The sequence below is a fragment of the Oncorhynchus gorbuscha genome, linkage group LG03 (assembly GCF_021184085.1).
Source record: "Oncorhynchus gorbuscha isolate QuinsamMale2020 ecotype Even-year linkage group LG03, OgorEven_v1.0, whole genome shotgun sequence".
Taxonomy (NCBI): domain Eukaryota; kingdom Metazoa; phylum Chordata; class Actinopteri; order Salmoniformes; family Salmonidae; genus Oncorhynchus; species Oncorhynchus gorbuscha.
In genome coordinates, this window is record NC_060175.1 from 69,608,796 (window position 1) to 69,635,232 (window position 26,437).

Consider the following 26,437-nt stretch of genomic DNA (forward strand, 5'->3'; position numbering starts at 1 on the left):
AGACTAGACTGTTTCAGGAAGGGCTATACACTATGGTACATTCCTCTACTACCTTGGTGGTTGGATCTCTGGATGGAGTCTAGTGGTGTGCTGCTGCTTCAAACTCTCTGACATGTTTCAGGCCCTGGGGGAACTCTAAACTCTTAACATGCCCTCTTCCAACCAGATGCTGCATCAGTCTGGCAGATCTAGACCAGGGGATCTTGTCAAATGTGATTTGAGGAGGCTCACCCAATATGACTTTGCATACATTTTAAGCGTGTTCTTGGAAAACGGGTAATTGACAATTAATTGAAAAGTGACAGTTATGAACATAAGATTGGAATTGCTTGTTGTCTTTCTATTTCACTCATTTTGCCAGTGGATCATGTGTTTTGCTAACACAGAACATGACAGCTAGTATTGTATAGGCAGGGTGTATGGAGGCATGTGTATAAATGACTTGTAAAACATTTACAACCCCTTAACTAAATCATTGTGATTCTTGCTAGTCGTAAACAAATTTATTTTGAAAAAAAGTATATACCTCACACACACATTTATGGGCTTAAAAAAAGAAGACACCTGTACCATGTCAGATATAGAGTTGACATGTTCGGGCAGCGTTCGGCGGTCGACGTCACCGGCTTTCTAGCTACTGCCGATCCACTTTTCATTTTCCATTTGTTTTGTCTTTGTTTCACACACCTGTTTTCAATCCCACAATCACTTGTTCATCATTTAACCCTCTGTTCCCCACATGGTTTTTGTGAGTGATTGTGTATTTGTAATTTTGGTCCGTCTGTGTGTGCTCAAGATGTTACTTTGTATGTTGTTGTTTTTTGAGTAAAGCACGTTTATTTACTCGTATCTGCTGTCCTGCGCCTGACTCCCTCACCAGATACACACAGGACTCATTACACATTTTGAGTTTGCATCCTAATATTACACTTTGTATACATCACAGAAGACTGAAATATAACAAAACTGTTTGACATAGAAAGATTGGATTTGTCAGTTTAAAAAAAATTAAAAGCTTTATTAATTATGAAATTATGTAAAAATATTCATACAATTCCACCCATTAGGCCAAAGAGGGCGCTTTTGGTGATTGACTGCAGGACAGGGCTACAGTGTACACTAATGGAAAGTGTTACCAGTGAACTTTATGTAAAATATAGGTACAGCACACCACTGATATGTATCCCACTTTTGGGATAAAGGGAATTCTACATATATAATTTGTCATAAATCAACTTGATGATCAACATACTCTGTGTAATAATGTCCTGTCCTTTTATTCTGCCAGAATTGTTTTAAATGTCCTGGTTTCCATTTCAATAAACACACTGTTTATTGAATGAACTTATTTGAAGATACTTATTGGACAGTTCGTTTTACAGTGTAAATAATAAATAGTTCATGGTCTTCAAGCTCTTAATTTTTGCTAATTTGGGATTTTTGCAAACTCAGTGAATGACTTTGGGGAGGCAGTTGAGGTACAAGCTAAGATACTGTTATCTTGGACACAGAGCGGGCTACATGCTTCCCCCCCCTCATCGTATGTCCCTATTTTATACTGTAGCCAACGTTTTATTTCATTGCATGCAAATAAGTCATCTAAACGTATAATGAGCTATTTTGCCTATATTTCATAGCACTAACATGAGGCAACTGTCTGTGTCCTGATAGGATTTGGCGCGCCTATCTGTTCTTGTGTGCGCGCTCTTATTAAGCGTGTGGCGTGTGTTGAGAGAGTTCATTCAAATCTGTTCCTTTTTTTTAATCCTCTGACTATTCAGGAGTTAATAACGGGAAGAGGACATATTTTTCTCACTGCTCGCTTGATAGAAACAGAAAAGTAGGTCTGCGTTCCGGTACAGAATGAAGCGTTCCGAAAGGGCACCCGACCCCGTGCCGCTGACACAGTGGATGACACATTATCGGTGATTTTTCGCCTAAAAGTAGATGGAATGTAAACTTGACCTCACACACTAACGGGGAAGATGAGTTGTGCTTTTTCTCAATGTCTCATCGTATATATTTTGGATTTAGCAGTTGGTAAGTCTGTTTTTGTATACTATAAGGAGCATTTTGTTCTTATTAGCTAAAACGTTTTTATTTTATTTCTAAAGCTCAATGCGGTAGACTATTTCACCTAAATATGTATATTCACATACAGCACATATATAGATACACATACATATATATACTCTGAAAAAATATATAAAACGCAACATTTAATGTGCTGGTACCATGTTTCATGAACTGAAATAAAAAAATCCCAGAAATGTTCCATACACAGAAAAAGCTTTATTTCTCGCAAATGTTGTGCACAAATTTGTTTTTCACCCTGTTAGTGAGCATTTCTCCGTTGTCAAGATAATCCATCCACCTGACAGATGTGGCATATCAAGAAGCTGATTAAACAGCAAGCTCATTACAATTGTGCTGGCGACAATAAAAGGCCACTTTAAATTGGCCAGTTTTGTCACACAACACAATGCCACAGATGTCTTAAGTTGAGGGAGCGTGGTGACTGCAGGAATGTCCACCAGAGCTGTTGCCAGAGAATGTAATGTTAATTTTCTGTATCATAAGCTGCCTCTAACGTTGTTTTAGAGAATTTGGCATTTCTTCCAACCAGCCTCACAACCGCAGACCACATGTAACCACGCCAGCTCAGGTCTCCACATCCGGTTCCCTATCTGAAGGGAGGGAGGGGGGTCTGGCGGGGGTGCTGAGGAGTATTTCTTTCTGTAATAAAGCCCCTCTGTTGTCAATTTTTTTGTTGTTGATTGGCTGGGCCTGGCTGCCAGGTGGGTGGGCCTATACCCTCCAAAACCCACCCATGGCTGCACCCCTGCCCAGTCATGTGAAATCTTTGAAATTGTTGCATGTTGCATTTATATTTTTGTTCAATATATATATATATATATATATATATATATATATATATATATATATATATATATATATATATATATATATATATACACACATATATATATATATATATATATATATATATATATATATATATACACACACACACGCAGGACAGACACATACTTATGTGATAGGCTATAGCTCTCTGCAGAATTGACTTTCCAATGATTATAGGGTGTAGATGTTCTTTGATTACATGTTTGAAACTCATTACACAGTAGCCTAGATTGACTGCAAACAGTGTCAAGGCATTGACAGCCATCCAAAAGGATTAGTTGAAGGTCTTTGTCTTTGAGGAGATTTGCTTCAGTGTCTGTACATTGAGTGCTCATATTAATACATGTTTGATGTAAACAAATGTTGCCTGCAGACAGTGAGGCTATGATGTCACAATCCTAGTTATTCAATCTAGATTTTTTTGATTGATTATCTGAGGGATAAAGGCTGTTTGTTTGGCTGACCCATTTTACAGGTAATCTGTCCTCTAAAATGATTAAATTCCACTGCCCCAAGGCTCTAGGCCCTAACACAATGCCAGCAACAAAAACACTGAGGATATGTACTATTTCAAGCATCTGTGTGTGTGTGTGTGTGTGTGTGTGTGTGTGTGTGTGTGTGTGTGTGTGTGTGTGTGCGTGTGCGTGTGCGTGTGTGTCTGGGACTGGGTCTTTAGTCTTGCTTGCCAGACGAATGGCACTCCACCTCCAGCGGCTCGTGAGATCAACTTGGTCTGTGAGTGGGAGAGAGAAAGAGAGAGATAGTCATCTCCTTGCTGCCTTTCTGTCTGTTCTTTATTCACCCCTCCCTTCCCATTGCCAGTAGCTGAGTTAATGCTTGTTGGGATCAACCACATTATGCCTTGAGTGAGCCCATTTTCAGAAGAATCAAGACTCACAACAACGCCAGGCTCTAATTCTCCGATCACCATATAATCGAATACGACCCTGATTTGGATTGCAGATTCTTAGTGGAATGGCCGCTTTAGGAAATGTCGACGGACATCATGAAAAATATTTTTTCCTTCACCTACAGGACTCACGCTTACAGAGTTGAGTGTCAGCTCTCTTTGCTCCAAGGAGCAGCTGTTTATTTTTTATGTTTTTAATGTGAGTATGTAGCACAAGACCCTCCAGCCCTCTCCTCCCATCCATGTAGTATCTGGAGCAGGACGGCAGAGCGATGTGCCGAATGGCTGGGTCTGTAGATGAAAAGCTGGGGGATTAGCGGGAAAAACATGGTGAAAAATAATCCACCATGATGTCAGGGTGTAGAGGCCAAGGTGGGAGGGAGGGGCTGGAATGCTACACTGGCATTATTATATAACACCGTGGCTACGTTTACACAGGCAGCACCAATTCTAATATTTTTTCTCACTAATTAGTCTTTTGACCAACCAGATCAGTTTTGAAAAATATCTGATGTGAAAGGACCAATTAGTGGGATTAAAAAAAAAAAATCTGAATTGGGCTCCCTGTATAAAAGCAGCCTATTTGGTCTTTTGACCAATCACATCAGATCTTTTCACATCAGCTCTTTTTTCAGAGATTATCTGATTGGTCAAAAGACCAATTAGTGAAAAAAGTATCAGAATTGTGCTGCCTGTCTAAACGCAGCCTACAACGCTCACAATATTTACTTAATGTAAAGCTAGTTGTGATTCTTTCTGCCACAGAATGCGCTTATGAAAGTGCAAATGAAAACATATCATTTATTACAGTGTATATATTCTCAGAGAATGAGGTCGCTACTAGGTTTTTGTGGCCTCAGATGCCTGTGCAGGGTAGAGATAGAGATTAGTGCTTCTAAGCACTATATCCTCTCTTGACTTGTTTAGGAGACAGGTTGGCTTTTAATTCATCATTCTGACCTTTTTACCCCGACAGAGCCACAGCACTTAGCACACACTAAGACCACACCAATGGGAGAAAAAAAGAGTACCATCAACATGCACTAGTGGTGCCACTGGTTTTAACATGCATCCTTTGTCCTGCTCTTGTCCACATTCTGATTGTGCCAACATGTTTAGACAGGTGTAGATGATTAAGAGATGCATTATGATCTGATTATGATCAGATCTTCCTGACCACCTCTGGATATCTTACAAGTGTAGACAGATCTGGACAGTGAAACCATTTAACTCATCATTATCCCGCCCTATAAAATCATTGACAGGTGTTACCATTGATTTATGCCAATATGTCTTCAAATAAATCATATTTTGAAAGAATAGCTGTGAAATCATTTGCATACAGGGAGGGACCATGAAATGTGGTCACAATGCAGACACAGTGGACGGATAAGATAAACATTTTAATACCATGTGAAGACACATTTCTGAAAAATGTGTGTAAAATCAGCACTGCAATTAATGAATGAACAAGCCAATAATGAATCATTAAAGTAAAGGGGGAAAAAGGGTGCACATTATATTGCTATCCCAACCTGTAATTGCCCTCATGAGACAAAACAGATTATGCTTTGGCCACATAACCTTGATAATGCATTATTAATAATCCATTACAGCTAGCCGGTAAGGTTTGATTCCCAATGTTACAGAGAGAGGGAGCTATGATCATTTGAGAAGTATAGTAACAATCTTTGATTTTGCCATCAGGAATCATAAAGTTGTTCTATTCAATGTGTAATGAATGCCTATAGCATGTTTTGCGCTGGTCTATGCTATGGGTTTCACAGAAGGGAGTGGACTACACATTGTGGGGAGAAATGTGTGTAACAGATATTTTACTTGTCGTCTTTGAACCACAGGCTATTTAACGGTCACTCTTGAGTCCCTCCCTCCCATTGTCATTGGAGACACGGTGACACTCAAGTGCAATTTCAGGACAGATGGCAACCTGCGAGAGATTGTGTGGTTTCGGGTGAGTAGGGTTGCCTCGATGTCCCCGAATGAACCGTATGGTTGTTTGCAACAGCACATATCGTGTGTTTTCTTACCGTTTTCCATTGACAATTCAATTAAAAACACTGACACATGCGTCAAAGCTTTGTTCAGAAGAGACAGAGCATTAGATACAGTACATAGCAAGCTATCTGACTTCTGAAGAGCTATTAGGTTTGATAAGGTTTGTTAAATTATTATTATAAGCTCCTTGTGAAAATTAACTTCAAATTCCCATTAACTCCACACTGTGAAATTCACATCTTGTAACAACTAACTAAACTGATAAAAGAAGAGGCTTCAAAGCTCTCTGGGCTTCATGAATTGGAAAATAATAACTGTGTGCATTGATAGTTTTGTATAGAAAGCTTGTTTATTATTGACATGCCCAGGGTGTGTGATGTATTCTTTCACTTTCTAGGTGACAGAGGGTGGCAGTGCCAAGCAGAAGATCTTCACCTACGATGCCATGTACAACAGCAACTTCTCCCATATGGAGGACTTCCGCAGACGAGAAGACCTGGTCTACCAATCAACTGTCCGGTAAGCTTGACCATTAGTCTGCAGCCTCAAGAAAAAGAGCATTGGTCAGTGTTTTCACTTGCAAGTGTATGCTTATCTTGCCTTTTTTATTTGATCTTATAAAGGCTTTGAGTGTATGGAAAAGTGCTGTAAAACCCCTATCTTGTACTTGTGTTATCTTCCTGGGTTTGCTGTTGTGTTGCCAGGCTTCCTGAGGTGCAGATGGAAGATGATGGACCATATGAGTGCCATGTGGGGATCTACGACAAGGCCTCTAGAGACAGGGTGGTCTTAGCCTCAGGCACCATTGTGCTCACTGTCATGGGTACAATTCAAGAGAATTCGTGTTATATAGATATGATCATGTGGTATTGGATAGGATTTTGTGGATGGAAGGTTTTGTAGCCTTTCTCCTGCATCCACGATTCTTTTGTGTTTTAGCCGTTTTCATTACCACCACTATCAGCATTTCTATCACCTGCCTCCCTCTACTGTTGAGATGTAGGAAATGCACAGAAGACGAATTTCTGTCATCAAGTACAGACATGAAAAACATGTTTTAGTTTAGTTTTTTTTTTAAAGTTGCCCTTCGGGAAAAAAACTGGGGGGTGGTAACTGAAAATACTAGACAAACTTTGCCTATTTGTGGATGGTTTTGTCGTTTTAGTCCCAGGCTCCTTCTTTTCCTCCATAGTGCCTCCTAAATCCATCTCTGTAGTGGCAGCAGACTGCCCGGCCCCCTTCAATCGCTACGAGGCCCAGAACTTCACTCTAATCTGCATCGTCATGGGAGGAAAGCCAGCCCCTATGGTGAGTTTGCCCACATGCTAGCTGAGGAACGCTCAACTACGTTCTCTTCTTATATCGAGGCGGTGTTGATTTTTGATAACTGGTACTACGATTTGCTAGCAACAACATTGAGCCACCATCAGTCAATTATTGTAAAAATGTAAATTCTGAAAACAGTTACCTGTACCTATTGTAATGAAACAGCTGGGAGCACCTTCTAGCCCGAAGTCCAGCGCGCTATCGACTGTGCCACAAAAACATGCTCAAGTGGCAGAGTTGATATGCGCTCTTATAAACCCAGGGTCGTTACACTATGTTTGTCCCTTACAAAATGTCTAGCTAAGGAACAATTTTAGGGTTCTCACACAAAGTTTATAAATGTAGGCTGCAGTTGCTAAACTCAAATATATATATATATATATATATATATATATAGCCATACAGTGTAGCTATTTCAAATAAGTTGAATTAATCAAGTCATTTAAATATTTTGATGATTTCCAACGAACAAGTTAACTATAGTAGCTATCGAAAAGTTTCAGCTAGCAGCATGGAGTCAGGACATAACCAAACTGTCGCTGAGATAATGGATGCTGCGACTTTCAAGGAGAAAAAGGCATTGCTGAAATTCATTCATATGGTTGTAGTGTAGAAAATGGGGGTGAATGTGATTCATACCCGAATACCACAAACAAGGAGCAACTTCCAAAGAGGCAGAGAAGTGAATCATCAATGAGCCAGCTACAGGACATTATCGTCTGCATCCTCACGGCTAACATCAAATAGAATGCAGATGACATCATGGACTTTGTGAAAAAGAACACTGTCATCATCGTTAACCTGAAGAAAGCGATTGATTACCATGCTGAGAAAGTAAATACCCTGAAGCAGCAGTACGCAACACTGAAAACAGGTTGCAAAGCAGGAGAAGAAATTCACAGAAATAGAGTCAAAGGTTAACGAGACTGACCGGTACAGTCAGAGATGGAATCTTCAAATTTATGGAATCGCAAAAAGAGAACATCAAAGCAAAGGTGAAGGACATTTGCAGACCAACAGTCCCGGAGGCCGAGCGGAAGGTTGTTGCAGCTTTGCGACTTGCGTTTTCAGTGTTGTGTAACTGCTGCTTCAGAGTATTTACTTCCCCAGATGGCGCTGGAGAATAAGGCAGACGTTTTACGTGCCCCCGGCAAATTTTGTTTTTTTGTTAGTTTGTTTGCATTGTTTGTAAAATTTATTAAAACGTATTTTGTACGGAATGTTTCCGCTACCGTCTCTTATGACCGAAAATAACTCTAGACATCAGGACTGCGATTACTCACCAAGGACCTTTTTTTCCTTTCATGACTCTGACGAGCCCGAAGCAAAGGATATACTGCTTCCTCTGGAACAGGCCCCGATCCCTGTGATCTGCGTGACGAGAAGGTGGAGAAAGAGAGATCAAAGGTCGGGCTGTCTTCTGACAATTCGTAGGTGATCGAATAAAACCCCACTTCCTTCCATTATGCTAGCAAACATGCAATCTTTGGAGAATAAAATTGACAAGTTAATCAGAAGATTAAACTACCAACGGGACATTAAAAACAAATAACATCTTATTCTTCACGGAGTCGTGGCTGAACGACAACAATATCAAAATACAGCTGGATGGTTATGGTTATACAATGTACCGGCAGGATAGAACAGCGGCGTCTGGTAAGACAAGGAGCGGCGGTCTATGTACTTTTGTAAACAACAGTTGGTGTGTGATATCTAAGGAGGTCTAGAGCTATTGCTCGCCTGGGGTAGAGTATCTCATGATAAGTTGTAGACCACACTACCTACCAGGAGAGTTTTTCTGTATTCTTCGTAGCTGTTTAAATACTACCACAGAGGCTGGCACTAAGACAATGTTGGATGAGCTGTATTCCACCATAAGCAAATAAGAAAACACTCACCCAGATGCGGCGCTCCTAGTAGCCGGGGACTTTATTGCAGGGAAACTTAAATCTGTTTTACCAAATTTCTATCAACATGTTAAATGTGCAACCAGAGGAAAAATAACTCTGGCCCACCTATACTCCGCACACAGAGACGCATACAAGCCCTCCCTCGCCCTTCATTTGGCAAATCTGACCATTATTCTATCCTCCTGACTCCTGCTTACAAGCAAAAGTTAAAGCAGGAAGCACCAGTGACTAGATCAATAAAAAGTGGTCAGAGGAAGCAGATGCTGAGCTACAGGACTGTTTTGCTAGCACAGACTAGAATATGTTCCGGGATTCCTCCGATGGCATTGAGGAGTACGCCACATCAGTCATTGGCTTCATCAACAAGTGTATCAATGACGTTGTCCCCACAGTGACTGTACGTACATACCCCAACCAGAAGCCATTGATTACAGGCAGCATCCGCACTGAGCTAAAGGCTAGAGCTGCCGCTTTCAAGGAGCGGGACTCTAACCTGGAAGCTTATAAGGAATCCTGCTATGCCCTCCAACAAACCATCAAACAGGCAAAGCGTGAATACAGGATTAAGATCAAGTCGTACTACACCGGCTCTGACGCTCGTTGGATGTGGTAGAGTTTGCAAACCATTACCGACTACAAAGGGAAGCACAGCCGAGAGCTGCCCAGTGACACGAGCCTACCAGGTGAGCTAAACTACTTATATGCTCACTTCGCGACAAATAACACTGAAACATGAATGAGAACACCAGCTGTTCCAGAAGACTGTGTGATCAAGCTCTCCGCAGCCGATGTGAGTAAGACCTTTAAAACTTCTTATGGCTGGGGAGCAGTATTGAGTAGCTTGGATGAATAAGGTGCCTAAAGTAAATGGCCTGCTCCTCAGTCTCAGTTGCTAATATATGCATATTATTATTAGTATTGGATAGAAAACACTAACGTTTCTAAAACTGTTTGAATGATGTCTGTGTATAACAGAACTCATATGGCAGGCAAAACCCTGAGTTGAAATCAAAACAGGAAATGAAAAATCTGAGCTTTGTATGTATTCACCAGAGTCCCCAATGAAATCCCCTTGAGATATTAATGTTGCACCGCCTAGGGGTTCCACAAGATGTCAACCATCAATACAAATTGTAATGAGGCTTCATGGTGTTGTGGGAGTGAATGATAGCAGAATTAGTCAGGTGTCTGGCAGTCAGCCATTTTCTGATCATGCTTATTCCTCATGGTAGTCACTTGTGTTCCATTGCTCACGAAGACATGGAGTACTCTGGTTGGAACTTTATTGAAGCTATATGTTAAACACCCTAATGATTGATTCTGTACTTAGTTTGAAATGTTTCTTCGACCGGTAATATAACTTTTTGTCTGATATAACACTGACCAGAATGAGCGTTTAGATATGTATACCAAACGTGCTAACAAAAGAAGGTATTTGGACATAAATAACGGACATTTTTTGAACAAAACAAACATTGTGGATTTCTGGAGTGCTTTCTGAAGTAGATCATCAAAGGTAAGGGAATATTTATCATGTCATTTCTTGTTTATGTTGACGTCAACATGGCGGCTATTGTGACAAATGTTTCTGAGTGCCGTCTCAGATTATTGCATGGCTGGTTTATTCCGTATTTGTTTTTTGAAATCAGACACAGCGGTTGCATTAAGGAGAGGTATATCTATAATTCCATGTGTATAACTTGTATTATCATCTACATTTATGACGAATATTTCTGTTGAATGATGTGGCTTTGCAAAATCACTTGATGTTTTTGGAACTAGTGAAGGTAACGCGCCAATGTAAACTCATTTTGATAAATATGAACTTTATCAAACAAAACATACATGTACTGTGTAACATGAAGTCCTATTAGTGTCATCTGATGAAGATCATCAAAGGTTAGTGATTAATTTTATCTCTATTTTCTGCTTTTTGATTTTCTGTGGCTATGTGGTGACCTAACATAATCGTTTGTGGTGCTTTTGCTGTAAAGCATATTTGAAATCAGACACTGTGGTGGGATTAACAACGAGAATAGCTTTAAAATTGTATGAGATACATGTATGTTTTGAGGAATGTTAATTATGAGATTTTTGATGTTTTGAAAACGGCGCCCTACACTTTGATTGGCTATTGTCAAATCGCTCCCATTAACAGGATTGCAGCCATAAGAAGTTTAAACAGGTCAATATTCACAAGGCCGCAGGGCCAGATGGATTACCAGGACGTGTACTATGAGCATGCGCAAACCAACTGGCAAGTGTCTTCACTGACATTTTCAACCTCTCCCTGTCCGAGTCTGTAATACCAACATGTTTCAAGTAGATGAAGTGCTTTGAAAGGCTGGTCATGGCTCACATCAACACCATCATCCCAGAAACTCTAGACCCACTCCAATTTGCATGCCGCCCCAATAGATCCACAGATGATGCAATCTCTATTGCACTCCACACTGCCCTTTCCCACTAAGGACCCTGGGACTAAACACCTCCCTCTGCAACTGGATCCTGGACTTCCTGGTGAGTCTCCCCCAGGTGGTAAGGGTAGGTAACAACACATCTGCCACGCTGATCCTCAACACGGGGGTTCCTCAGGGGTGCGAGTTCAGTCCCCTCCTGTACTCCCTGTTCACTCATGACTGCATGGCCAGGCACGACTCCAACGCCATCATTAAATTTGCCGATGACACAACAGTGTTAGGCCTGATCACCGACAATGATGAGACAGGAGGTCAGAGACCTGGCCATGTGGTGCCAGGACAACAACCTCACTTTCAATGTGATCAAGACAAAGGAGATGATTGTGGGCTACAGGACAATGAGGACCGAGCACTCCCCCATTCTCCTTGACGGGGCTGCAGTGAAGCAAGTTGGGAGCTTCAAGTTCCTTGGTGTCCACATCACCAACAAACTAACATGGTCCAAGCACACCAAGACAGACATGAAGAGGGCAGGACAATACCGATTTCCCCCTCAGGAGACTGAAAAGATTTGGCATGGGTCCTCAGATCCTCAAAAGGTTCTACAGCTGCACCATCGAGAGCATCCTGACTGGTTGCATCACTGCTTGGTATGGCAACTTCTCGGCCTCCGACCGTAAGGCACTACAGAGGGTAGTGTGAACAGCCTAGTACATCACTGGGGCCAAGCTTCCTGCCATCCAGGACCTCTATACCAGGCGGTGTCAGAGGAAGGTCCTATAATTGTCAGACTCCAGCAATCCTAGTCATAGACTGTTCTCTCTGCTACCACACGGCAAGCGGTACCGGAGCGCCAAGTGAAGGTCCAAGAAGCTTCTAAACAGCTTCTACCCCCAAGCCATAAGACTCCTGAACATTTAGTCAAATGGCTACCCAGACTATTTGCAGTACTCCACCCACTCTCACCCCGTCTTTACACCACTGCTACTCTCTGTTGTCATCTATGCGTAGTCACTTTTATAACTCTACCTATGTGTACATACTACCTCAACTAACCTGTACTCCCGCACACTGACTCGGTATCGGTACTCCCCTGTATATAGTCTCACTATTGCGATTTTACTGCTACTCTTTAATTACTTGTTACTTTTATCTCTTATTCTTATCTGTATTTATTTTAAACTGCATTGTTCGTTGGGGGCTCTAAGTAAGCATTTCTACTACACCTGTTGTATTGGGCGCATGTGTCTACTTGTATTTGATAAAATATTAGAACCGTGCGTGTGTTATGAATACGTTTGGAAGTTACTGGGAACTGATGAAATTTGATATAAGGGTTTTGGCTTTTTCAATGGGGAAAGAAATTACTTGTGACAAGAGAGATAAAGAATATAACATCATAAAGGGAATAATGGATTACACAACACCAACAAAAATGATCTAACTAATCAGGAATTACTGGAGCTATCATCACTGCAAATGCAGTTACTGTATCTACAAGGAAAAGGCCCAGGGAAGGTTTGTAAGATCAAGACAAAAATGGATGGAAGAGGGAGAGAGAAATGCAAAATATTAAATTAATTTTGAAAAATGGCAGGCGAAATGTCTTCCGTATGTAAATGAATGATCAATAATTCTCCCAATGAAAATCCAAAAGAAATCTCTCTGTTGCCAAGTTTTATCAGAATATTTATACATCAGCCCAGTCAACTTCCAATATGGATTATTTCTTAGACAATGTAACAAACACTGCTCAGAAGATAGATCATGATTTATATCATGGATATTTGTGATGAGTTATAAAAATTTAGATAAAATATTGAATTTTAAAGCCTTAAGGACAATAGATCCCCTGGAAAGTATGGTTTAACAAGCAAGTTCTATAAAACATTCAATTATTGATTGATTGATTGATTTCATTCGTGCTATGTTCCAAGAAAAAGGGGAGTGACCGGCTTCCTTAAAGCACAGTTTAATTAGTTTGATTCCCAAACCTAATAAGTATTAGCCTGTTGAATAATGATGGAAAGTTATTTGCCAATGTATTTGCTAAGAGGTTGAAACAAGGCTTACATCATATAATTGATGAAGAACAATATGGTTTTATGCATGGCTGACACATTAGAAGTAACCTTAGTTTGATCTTAGATATGATTGACTATTAAGACCTCATCCTTGATAGTTTTCACATGTTTGTTGATTTTTATAAAGCTTTTGACACTGTAGCATATGAGTTTATGTTCAAAGCAATCTTTTTATTGGGTTTGGTTTAGTGACTTAAAAAAAAAGTAGTCCAAACTTTATACAGTAGTTGTACTAAATCTGTGAAATTAGCTCACTGGACATCCCAAATATTTGATATTGGGCTAGGCAGGGCTGGACAATTAGTCCATTTGTATTTTTATTGGTTACTCAAATTATGGCTCTTCATATCAAGAAAGGGTGATTAAGGTATTTCAGCAGGAATTTAAACTATGTCAACTGCATGATATCACCATATTTTTGAGAGACCGGAATGAGTTTTCTAAAGCAGTTACCTGTATTGAAGAGTTGTTATTGGTTTCAGACTTGAAAATATATATAAATTAGTCAGTCTTATTTCCACTCAAGGACTGTGTTTTACAGGAAGTATATGGTATCCCAGTTAAAGATAAGTTACCTTATCTTGGAATTGTTATATGCAATGATGAAAAACAAATTATTGAGTAAACAAAATAAATTGAAACACTGGTTACTGAGAGATATTTCATAATATGGTCAGGTTTTATTGTCCAAAGCTGATGGTTATCCAGGTCTGTTTATCCAGGTCGGTTTATGTCTCTCTATCACTTGACTTACCCCCTAAAATTTTAAATGTCTTAGATAAGATTCTTTATCATCTTATTTGGAGGAACAAGCCTTACCATCTACAGAAGGATATTCTCAGTAATACCCAAGAACAAGGAGGACTGATTTCAATATTCTAACTACAGTTGAATTCGGACGTTTACATACACTTAGGTTGGAGTTGTTAACTTGCTTTTCAACCACTCCACAGATTTCCAACTATAGTTTTGCCAAGTTGGTTAGGACAAATACTGTGTGCATGACACAAGTCATTTTTCCAACAATTGTTTACAGACAGATTATTTAACTTATTATTCACTGTATCACAATTCCAGTGGGTCAGAAGTTTACATACACTAAGTTGACTGTGCCTTTAAACAGCTTGGAACATTTCAGAAAATGATGTCATGGCTTTAGAAGCTTCTGATAGGCTTATTGAAATAATTTGAGTCCTATATCGACATAACCTGAAAGGCCGCTCAGCAAGGAAGAAGCCACTGCTCCAAAACCGCCATAAAAAGCCAGACTATGGTTTGCAACTGCACATGGGGACAAAGACCGTACTTTTTGGAGAAATGTCCCCTGGTCTGATGAAACAAAAATAGAACTGTTTGGCCATAATGACAATTGTTATGTTTGGAGGAAAAAGGGGGAGGCTTGCAAGCCGAAGAACAACATCCCAACCGTGAAGCACGGGCGTGGCAGCATCATGTTGTGGGGGTGCTTTGCTGCAGGAGGGACTGGTGCACTTCACAAAATAGATGCTATCATTAGGTAGGAAAATTGTGGATATATTGAAGCAACATCTCAAGACATCAGTCAGGAAGTTAAAGCTTGGTTGCAAATCAGCCTGACTAACCGGTGTCTGTATGTAGCCTCGCTACTTTTATAGCCTCGCTACTGTATATAGCCTGTCTTTTTACTGTCGTTTTATTTCTTTACCTACCTATTGTTCACCTAATACGAGCTTGTAAGTAAGCATTTCACTGTAAGGTTGCATTCAGCGCATGTGACAAATAAACTTTGATTTGATTTGAAATGGGTCTTCCAAATGGACAATGATCCCAAGCATACTTCCAAAGTTGTGGCAAAATGGCTTAAGGACAACAAAGTCAAGGTATTGGAGTGGCCATCAGAAATCCTGACCTCAAGCCTGACCTAAATCCTGTAGAAAATATGTGGGCAGAACTGAAAAGGTGTGTGCGAGCAAGGAGGTCTACAAACCTGACTCAGTTACTCCAGCTCTGTCAGGAGGAATGTGCCAAAATTCACCCAACTTATTGTGGGAAGATTGTGGAAGACTACTTGAAATGTTTGACCCAAGTTGAATAATTTAAAGGCAATGCTACCAAATACTAATTGAGTGTATGTACACTTCTGACCCACTGGGAATGTGATGAAAGAAATAAAAGCTGAAATAAATAATTCTGAAAAACTGAGTTTAAATGTATTTGGCTAAGGTGTATGTAAACTTCCGACTTCAACTGTAGCACTTTCAAAATAAATAGAATTTTGAAGTATATTAAGAACCAGAACAGTATTTGGAATGTCTTCCCTAAGTAGTTATCAATAACCATACCTAACCCTAACCTAGACTCTTACCGTAACCACTTATAATGTCAACTTCAATGGGGTAGGACTTCCCAAGGATACTGGATAGCACAAGTCTAATTGAATCTCAGTTTAAGTAGTACGGGCAATGAGGAAAAAGTTGATGGTTGTATTTGCTAAATGTTTTTATTAAAAGTATGAATTTCAGGGCCCCGCCAAAGGACTGCAGTTTTAAAGGACGAACATAGGTACAGGTAAGCGTTTTCAGAATTGACATTTTTACAAGAATCGACTGATGGTCTCTATAAAAGAAGAGTTGAGTTCCTCGGTTACCCACATGCAAACTACTCAAAAGTACTCCCACTAGAATATATTTTGAAGTAAGAACAGTCACTGCACTGTTGAAATGATTAGTGCTCTTGGTTGTTACGGGCTCTTACGATGTTGTTCCCCTCTCAGGTGTATTTCAAGCGTGACAGCGAGCTGATCGACGTGTTCCCCTCTATTATGGAGGGTGGTGGGGGCCAGTCCCAGGGAAGGGGCCTGGCAGGTCTACGGGGCTCTAGGCCCCTGATCAGCAGAGATCTGGATGACACCAAGCTGAAGAAGTCCCTCTCCCTGCTGGACCAGGACCAGGGGAAGCCCCCCCATCTGGACCATGACACCCCTGGGACCAGAGGGACAGGGAAGACAGGAGGGACCGGGGAGGGACCAGGGGCCCTGGGAGAGCGTGGCGGTGTGGAGGGGTCTGAGCCCAGCCCCACCACCACGGAGGTGATCCCAGAGACGGTGGTAAGCCGGGAGTTCCCCCGCTGGGTACAGAGCACAGACCCCCTCTACTACTTCCAGCACAGGCGGCAGGTCTCCAGCGATGGCACCATGGAGGTCAGAGCCATGCTCACCTGGAGCCTCAACCCCCAACTGGACAACGACGCCCTGTTCAGCTGCGAGGTCAAGCATCCAGCTCTGTCCATGCCCATGCAGGCTGAGGTCACTCTGTGTGGGTACCAGACCAGAGCATGCCCTTCCACCTTCTACCTTACTCAGATACCAGGCTCCCAAACTGGTTTGACCATGAAAATCAGCTGGATACCAAATACTAATGTCTCCTTGAAAACACAACCAATATGTACAGTCATGGCCAAAAGTTTTGAGAATGACACAAATATTAATTTTCACAAAGTTTGCTGCTTCAGTGTCTTTAGATATTTTTGTCAGATGCTACTATGGAATACTGAAGTATAATTACAAGCATTTCATAAGTGTCAAAGGCTTTTTATTGACAATTACACGAAGTTGATGAAAAGAATCCATATTTGCAGTGTTGACCCTTCTTTTTCAAGACCTCTGCAATCCACCCTGGCATGCTGTCAATTAACTTCTGGGCCGCATCCTGACTGATGGCAGCCCTTTCTTGCATAATCAATGCTTGGAGTTTGTCAGAATTTGTGGGGTTTTGTTTGTCCACCCGCCTCTTGAGGATTGACCACAAGTTCTCAATGGGATTAAGGTCTGGGGAGTTTCCTGGCCATGGACTCAAAATATTGATGTTTTGTTCCCCGAGCCACTTAGTTATCACGTTTGCCTTATGGCAAGGTGCTCCATCATTCTGGAAAAGGCATTGTTCGTCACCAAACTATTCCTGGATGGTTGGGAGAAGTTGCTTTCGGAGGATGTGTTGGTACCATTCTTTATTCATGACTGTGTTCTTAGGCAGAATTGTGAGTGAGCTGAGAAACAACCCCACACATGAATGGCCTCAGGATGCTTTACTGTTGGCATGACACAGGACTGATGGTAGCGCTCACCTTGTCTTCTCCGGACAAGCTTTTTCCCCCAGATGCCCCAAACAATCAGAAAGGGGATTCATCAGAGAAAATGACTTTACCCCAGTCCTCAGCAGTCCAATCCCTGTACCTTTTGCAGAATATCAGTCTGTCTCTGATGTTTTTCCTGGAGAGAAGTGGCTTCTTTGCTGCCCTTCTTGACACCAGGCCATCCTCCAAAAGTCTTCGCCTCACTGTGCGTGCAGATGCACTCACACCTGCCTGCTGCCATTCCTGAGCAAGCTTTGTACTGGTGGTGCCCCGATCCCGCAGCTGAATCAACTTTAGGAGATGGTCCTGGCACTTGCTGGACTTTCTTGGGCACCCTGAAGCCTTCTTCACAATAATTGAACCTTTCTCCTTGAAGTTCTTGATGATCTGATAAATGGTTGATTTAGGTGCAATCTTACTGGCAGGAATATCCTTGCCTGTGAAGCCCTTTCTGTGCAAAGCACGTGCACGTGACGGCACGTGTTTCCTTGCAGGTAACCATGGTTAACAGAGGAAGAACAATGATACCAAGCACCACCCTCCATTTGAAGCTTCCAGTCTGTTATTCAAACTCAATCAGCATGAGAGTGATCTCCAGCCTTGTTCTCGTCAACACTCACACCTGTGTTAACGAGAGAATCACATACATGTCAGCTGGTCCTTTAGTGGCAGAGCTGAAATGCAGTGGAAATGTTTTTGGGGGATTCAGTTCATTTGCATGGCAAAGAGATACTTTGCAATTAATTGCAATTCATCTGATCACTCTTCATAACATTCTGGAGTATATGCAAATTGCCATCATACAAACTGAGGCAGTAGACTGTGAAAATTAATATTTGTGTCATTCTCAACTTTTGGCCAAGACTGTAGACTGACCTTGCACGGAGTTGCATTATTTTACAGAGAACACATAGAGCCCAGAGTTGATTATCCCTTATATACCATGGCTATAATTTAATAAATTTGCAGCTAGAATGTGTTCATTTTCCGGTAGAAATGTGTTCAACATCCACTGAAGTAGCTAGCTTTACACATTTACTAGACAGCTACAGTAGTTGCCGTGGTAACCAAACAAACAGACTTGAGAGTTTAACAAATCAAACCATCAGTACTAGCTTGCCATTATGAAAATCTAATTCAACAATACCAATGTTTTCAATATGACTTTTGCTTTCAGCTCAAACATAGAACATGTAAGAATGAACTATAGCCATTGAATTATACCGTGCAAATATACTGTGCATAATAGGAAAATAATGCACTCTTGAATGCCTTTCAAACCAATCAGAAATAAATATTCAACAACTCCATGGTATATTTAAGCAATAAGGCCCGAGGGTCTGTATCCAGGCACTCTGCGTTGCGCGTAAGAACAGCCCTTAGCAGTGGTACATTGGCTATATAGCACAACCCCTCGCCTTGAAACAGTAAAAAGTAATTTAAAAAAAATCATACCCGTAGCATACCATGGCTTTCAGTATTCAGGCTCGAACCACCCGGTTTATATTCCAAAATGGTACATTTCCAAAATATTAGTTAAAGTCCAAATTGACTATAGGATTACATTATTTCCTGAATTCATTGAAAATGTCCGTGGTGTCTGAAAACTCTGAATTGAGGGATTATGGCTCGATTCCAGGCCATATCACAACGGCAGTGATTGGGAGTCCCATAGGGCGGCGCACAATTGGCCCAGCGCCTTCCGGGTTAGGGTTTGGCCGGGGTAGGTGTCACGTTCGTCGTATAGAGGAGACCAAGGCGCAGCGTGATATGAATACATTCTTCTTTAATAAACGAAGAACACTAAACAAACTAACAAAATAACAAAACGAACGCGACGCTAATTACAACAACTGCTGACATGCAACTACACATAGACAATAACCCACAAAACCAAAATAGGAAATGGCAACCTAAATAGGATCCCCAATCAGAGACAAAGATAAACAGCTGCCTCTGATTGGGAACCAATTCAGGCCACCATAGACCTACAGTTACCTAGACATACCAAAACCCCATAGATGTACAAAAACCCTAGACAAGTTAAAACACACATACCACCCTCGTCACACCCTGACCTAACCAAAATAATAAAGAAAACAAAGTTAACTAAGGTTAGGGTGTGAAAGTACCCCCCCCCCAAAGGTGCGGACTCCCGGCCGCAAACCTAAACCTATATGGGAGGGTCTGGGTGGGCATCTAACCTCGGTGGCGGCTCTGGTTCTGGATGCTGCCCCCCTTCTTTACACTGAGTCCGCTCTTGTAGCACTGACCCGTGGATCATCATCGAAGGCTCTGGACTGCGGATCCTCGCCGTAGGCCCCGGGCTGGGGACCCTCGCTGTGTGGACCGTCGCCGGAGGCCCCGGAGTGTGGACCGTCGCCGGAGGCCCCGGAGTGTGGACCGTCGCCGGAGGCCCCGGAGTGTGGACCGTCGCCGGAGGCCCCGGAGTGTGGACCGTCGCCGGAGGCCCCGGAGGCCCCGGGAGGCCCCGGAGTGGAACCGTCGCCGGAGGCCCCGGAGTGTGAACCGTCGCCGGAGGCCCCGGAGTGTGGACCGTCGCCGGAGGCCCCGGAGTGTGGACCGTCGCCGGAGGCCCCGGAGTGTGGACCGTCGCCGGAGGCCCCGGAGTGTGGACCGTCACCGGAGGCCCCGGAGTGTGGACCGTCACCGGAGGCCCCGGAGTGTGGACCGTCACCGGAGGCCCCGGAGTGTGGACCGTCACCGGAGGCCCCGGAGTGTGGACCGTCACCGGAGGCCCCGGAGTGTGGACCGTCACCGGAGGCCCCGGAGTGTGGACCGTCACCGGAGGCCCCGGAGTGTGGACCGTCACCGGAGGCCCCGGAGTGTGGACCGTCACCGGAGGCCCCGGAGTGTGGACCGTCACCGGAGGCCCTGGACTGGGGAGGCGCGCTGTAGACCTGGTGCGTGGGGCCGGCACTGGTGGTACCGGGCTGGGGACACGCACCTCAGTGCGAGGAGCAGGAACAGAGCGTACTGGACCATGGAGGCACACTGGAGTCCTGGTGTGTGTGGTGCCGGCACTGGTGGTACCGGGCTGGTGACACGCACCTCAGGACGAGTGCGGGGAGGAGGAACAGGACACACTGGGTTGTGAAGGTACACTGGAGACCTGGTGTGTATAGCCGGCATCAATTGTTCCGGAACTTTAACACGTTTCAAGATGAGTACGAGGAACTGACACAGGTGGCATCGGACAGCTAACACGCTCCTCAGGGCGAATGCCGTGCATACTACGCCAAACCAACAGCTCTGTCTCTTCACTCTCCTCCAATTTCATCAACAACTCCTCAAATGTCTCATCTCCCCTCCGTTCACTCTCCTCCAATCTGTCCAATAACTCCTTGACAATCTCAGACTCACCCCTCAACTTCGCCTACTGCTCCATGTGCCTCACCCCCCAAAAAATATTATTGGGATTTCTGTGTCCTGTGTACTTCACCGTTCTTCCTGCATAGTTTCCACCTGCCTCCGTGGTAGGCGATCCTCTCCTGCCAAAATCTCCTCCCACGTCCAGATCCTTTATCGTCCAGTATTTCATCACAGGTCCATTTTTCCACAAAGCGCTGTTTCTCCCTTTCACGCTGCTAGGTCCTTTTTTGGTGGGTTATTCTGTCATGTTCGTCATATAGAGGAGACCAAGGCGCAGCGTGATAAGAATGCATTCTTCTTTAATAAACGAAGAACACTAAACAAAATAACCAAACGACCGTGAAGCTAATTACAACAAGTCCTGACATGCAACTACACATAGACAATAACCCACAAAACCAAAATGGGAAATGGCAACCTAAATATGATCCCCAATCAGAGACAACGATAAACAGCTGCCTCTGATTAGGAAACAATTCAGGCCACCATAGACCTACATTTACCAAAACCCCATAATGTACAAAAACCCTAGACAAGCCAAAAACACACATACCAACCTCGTCACACCTTGACCTAACCAAAATAATAAAGAAAACAAAGATAACTAAGGTCTGGGCGTGACAGTAGGTTGTCATTGTAAATAAGAATGTGTTCTTAACTGACTTGCCTAGATAAATAAAGGTTAAATAAATAAATATTACATCATATATATATATATATATACACACACACACACACAATGGGGAGAACAAGTATTTGATACACTGCCGATTTTGCAGGTTTTCCTACTTACAAAGCATGTAGAGGTCTGTAATTTTTATCATAGGTACACTTCAACCGTGAGAGACGGAATCTAAAACAAAAATACAGAAAATCACATTGTATGATTAAGTAATTGATTTGCATTTTATTGCATGACATAAGTATTTGATCACCTACCAACCAGTAAGAATTCCGGCTCTCACAGACCTGTTAGTTTTTCTTAAAGAAGCCCTCCTGTTCTCTACTCATTACCTGTATTAACTGCACCTGTTTGAACTCGTTACCTGTATAAAAGACAACTGTCCACACACTCAATCAAACAGACTCCAACCTCTCCACAATGGCCAAGACCAGAGAGGGTGTAAGGACATTAGGGATAAAATTGTAGACCTGCACAAGGCTGGGATGGGCTACAGGACAATAGGCAAGCAGCTTGGTGAGAAGGCAACAACTGTTGGCACAATTATTAGAAAATGGAAGAAGTTCAAGATGACGGTCAATCACCCACGGTCTGGGGCTCCATGCAAGATCTCACCTTGTGGGGCATCAATGATCATGAGGAAGGTGAGGGATCAGCCCAGAACTACACGGCAGGACCTGGTCAATGACCTGAAGAGAGCTGGGACCACAGTCTCATTGAAAACATTTACATTTAAGTCCATTAGTAACACACTAAGCCGTCATGGATTAAAATCTTGCAGCGTACGCAAGGTCCCCCTGCTCAAGCCAGCGCATGTCCAGGCCCGTCTGAATTTTGCCAATGACCATCTGGATGATCCAGAGGAGGAATGGGAGAAGGTCATGTGGTCTGATGAGACAAAAATAGAGCTTTTTGGTCTAAAGTACAACCCCAAGAACACCATCCCAACAGTGAAGCATGGAGGTGGAAACATCATTCTTTGGGGGATGCTTTTCTGCAAAGGGGACAGGACGACTACACCGTATTGAGGGGAGGATGGATGTGGCCATGTATCGCGAGATCTTGGCCAACAACCTCCTTCCCTCAGTAAGAGCATTGAAGATGGGTCGTGGCTGGGTCTTCCAGCATGACAATGACCCGAAACACACAGCCAGGGCAACTAAGGAGTGGCTCCGTAAGAAGCATCTCAAGGTCCTGTAGTGGCCTAGCCAGTCTCCAGACCTGAACCCAATAGAACATCTTTGGAGGTAGCTGAAAGTCCGTATTGCCCAACGAAGCCCCGAAACCTGAAGGATCTGGAGAAGGTCTGTATGGAGGAGTGGGCCAAAATCGCTGCTGCAGTGTGTGCAAACCTGGTCAAGAACTAGAGGAAACATATGATCTCTGTAATTGCAAACAAAGGTTTCTGTACCAAATTGTAAGTTCTGCTTTTCTGATGTATCAAATACTTATGTCATGCAATAAAATGCAAATTAATTACTAAAAAATCATACAATATGATTTTCTGGATTGTCTCTCACAGTTGAAGTGTACCTATGATACAAATTACAGACCTCTACATGCTTTGTAAGTAGGAAAACCTGCAAAATCGGCAGTGTATCAAATACTAGTTCTTCCCACTGTGTGTGTGTGTGTGTGTGTGTATATATATATATACACACACACACACACACACACACACACACACACACACACACACACACACACACACACACACACACACACACACACACACACACACACACAACCATACTCAGAGGTAATGCATTCAGTAATGACAGAAAACAATCACTTCCCAGCCGAAAGCATCAGCTAACTACAGGAGTATACGGTACTCGTATGCTTTAGCTCAGGATCCAGCAGCAGCGAGCGACTATTTTGAGGTGGTGACTCACGTAATGAGGATGATCCTTAATGGAGTATTTGTTCAGAGCATCCATTAGTTCTCCTTAGAAACGCATTAGAAATTTCACGGCAGATCAGCTATTTTACACCGTTACATATGTAATCACGTAAGCACACACACCTACCCACAATATGTTCTGTATGCAGTACAGCCACGGGCATCAGTTTATGATGAATTCATGGCAAACCTCATATCAGTAAGTGAGTGGATTACTAGATATAGTGGAGATTTTTCATCATCAAAAACAGCTATTCCAAGAATGTCATGCTCATATACAAAATGGACTCATAGGCTGAAAGCTTTGTGCACGTTATACAGAGAATATATACTGAACAAAAATATGAATGCAACATGTAAAGTGTCACATGTTTCATAAGCTGATAAAATATCCTCGAAATTTTCCATATGCACATTGGAAAAAACTCTCAAATGTTGTGCACAAATTTGTCTACATCTCTGTTAGTGAGGATTTCTCCTTGGCCAAGATAATTCATCCACCTGAAAGGTGTGGCATATAAAGAAGCTGATTAAACAGCATGATCATTAAACAGGTGCACCTTGTGCTGGGGGCCTTGAAAGGCCACTCTAAAATGTGCAGTTTTGTCATACAACATAATGCCACAGAGGTCTCACGTTTTGAGGGTGCTCGCAATTGGCATGCTGATTTCAAGAATGTCCACCAGAGCTGTTGTCAGAGAATTGAATGTTAATTTCTCCACCATAAGCCACCTCCAACGTCATTTTAGAGAATTTGGCAGTACGTCCAACCAGCCTCAAAACCACAGACCATGTGTAACCATGCCAGCCCAGGACATCCGGTTTCTTCACCTACGGAATTGTCTGAGACCAGCCACCCCGACAGCTGATAAAACTGAGGAGTATTTCTGTCTGTAATAAAGCCCTTTTGTGTGGAAAAAGATTTGCTGGGCCTGTCTCCCAAGTAGGTGGGCCTATGCCCTCCCAGGCCCACCCATGGCTGCCCTTGCCCAGTCATGAAATCCATAGATGAGGGCCTAATTTAGTTATTTCCTTATATGAACTGTAACTCATTGAAATAGTTGCATCTTGCATTTATATTTTTGTTCAGTATAGATGACTTGTTGCATTTATTTCTTTATAAATAGTTTGTGACAAATAAGGAAAAAATAATAGAAGTGATTTGATACTGACTGCAACGACTGTAAGTCGCTCCGGATAAGAGCGTCTGCTAAATGACCAAAATGTAGAGGTGACAATTTTGTTAATAAAATATTAAAGATTAGATCAGATAAAAACATTGATTGTTTATATTTTATTTCCCTTTAGCTGCTCCCAGGGGCCCCAAACTCTCCATGTCGCCTGGTAAGGCTAAAGTAGGAGACACTGTCCGCATTACAGTTCAGGGCCTCCAGATCTCTTCCACAGGGGTGAGTACATGAGAAGTGCTATTTGCACCAATAAGTGCATTCAACTGTAGTAGGAAAGACAACCACATATCACAATCATTGAAAGCGAATCTTCTTCAAAAATATAACATTTCACCAACAGGTGTCGCTCTATGACTATAGAACACAGCTAACTGGTGAAAGTCATTCAGCGTGTTTGATGGGATCAGTTTGAGTAAGATGAGCTGGCAAGGCACATAATCGATAATCTTGATCACAGAGTAATTATTTGGGATGCAAGGTGATTTGTGCATCAGTGATTATGTGCAGTCCTTCTGTAGTGTAGTCAATCTCATACACACATTATTTACAAAGGATGCTTTTCCCCATGCACTCTTCAGAATATGGTGTTCCCCGAGCCACTGTTCACCTGGACCAGGGTGGGAGGTAATTTGCTGGACGGGAGAGAGGACCATAATGGGAGGGAGCTGGTGCTTGAGAGAGTACCAGCCGAGCTCAACGGCTCCATGTTCCGATGCACTGCCCAGAACCCTCTGGGATCCACTGACACACACACGCGGCTCATCGTGTTTGGTGTGTGGGTTCTCTATGTCAAGGGTTCTCTATGTCAAGTTACCCCCTCTCCTCATCCATATGACTTACTTTATTTTCTCTGTTTTTACAGAAAACCCAAGACTTAAGAAGGGGAGACAACATTTTGTTGGTATGCATAGAGAGAATGGACAAAAGGAAACTCTATTCTTTGCAAGGTCAACATAAGTCCTTCTACTAAAGATGAACTAACGCTTATTTATTTCTATTAGCAGATGCAGCCTATTGCAATGAGGCACTGGTGCTGACCACCATGCTGTTAATGTTAGCCGTGACATTGGAGATGACGTGAACAGCTAAATGGACCCCTGCCCTTCTCCAGTCTCACTAGTCTCTCGAGTTTCTCCTCTGTCGCTCACTTCCCCATCTGCAGTTCCAGCTACTGGAGCTGAGGCACTGTTCACTTTTCATAAAAGCAGCTTAGGAAAAGAAAACCATGGTCAGGAAGAAGAGGAGAACTACATACATTCTAACTCTCTAGGCTTTTATGTTGTCATTCTGCCTGCTTAACTGCTTCTTCTTCCCTTTTGGTTTTTTCAACATCCAATGACCAACTATCACAGTGGTTATGTTATATAGTAGACCCCAACCTGTGTTAGAGGTCATTTTAACCAAGTTTATGTGGGCTGGCCCACATTAGATGCCTTTTCTCCATCTTCCTGTTATTTGAAGGTCAGAACACATACAATATGACATGTTTTGACATATCTTGGTCAGCAAGTCCTTGGATAAAATAAATGTTTGGTTGGAAGAAATGTCCTTGAAATGTATTTTTGTTC

The 26,437-nt window shown here is 42.5% G+C and overlaps 1 protein-coding gene across 2 annotated transcripts; it reads left to right on the plus strand.

Annotated features, from left to right (window-relative positions):
- The first annotated feature begins 1,715 nt into the window (after positions 1-1,715).
- Positions 1,716-26,409, plus strand: LOC124031803 (immunoglobulin superfamily member 21-like). Of its 2 annotated transcripts, none has more exons than XM_046343478.1 (10): positions 1,716-2,040; positions 5,695-5,807; positions 6,249-6,370; positions 6,556-6,674; positions 7,044-7,159; positions 16,344-16,884; positions 24,988-25,088; positions 25,448-25,640; positions 25,732-25,770; positions 25,871-26,409. In XM_046343478.1, the coding sequence occupies exons 1-10, from the start codon at positions 1,986-1,988 to the stop codon at positions 25,948-25,950; spliced, it is 1,479 nt and encodes a 492-aa protein (XP_046199434.1). In that variant the 5' UTR covers positions 1,716-1,985; the 3' UTR covers positions 25,951-26,409. The 2 variants fall into 2 exon arrangements, with proteins under 2 accessions (XP_046199434.1, XP_046199435.1); XM_046343479.1 differs by having other exon boundaries at positions 25,874-26,409.
- Positions 26,410-26,437: the final 28 nt, after the last annotated feature.

Bases quoted from the DNA above. Each gene is read 5' to 3' on its own strand.
- LOC124031803 (XM_046343478.1), top strand. From the start codon at position 1,986: ATGAGTTGTGCTTTTTCTCAATGTCTCATCGTATATATTTTGGATTTA. The intron at 25,089-25,447 runs GTGAGTACATGA...TGCACTCTTCAG, and splicing joins TCCAGATCTCTTCCACAGGG to AATATGGTGTTCCCCGAGCC. The intron at 25,771-25,870 runs GTATGCATAGAG...TATTTCTATTAG, and splicing joins GGGGAGACAACATTTTGTTG to CAGATGCAGCCTATTGCAAT.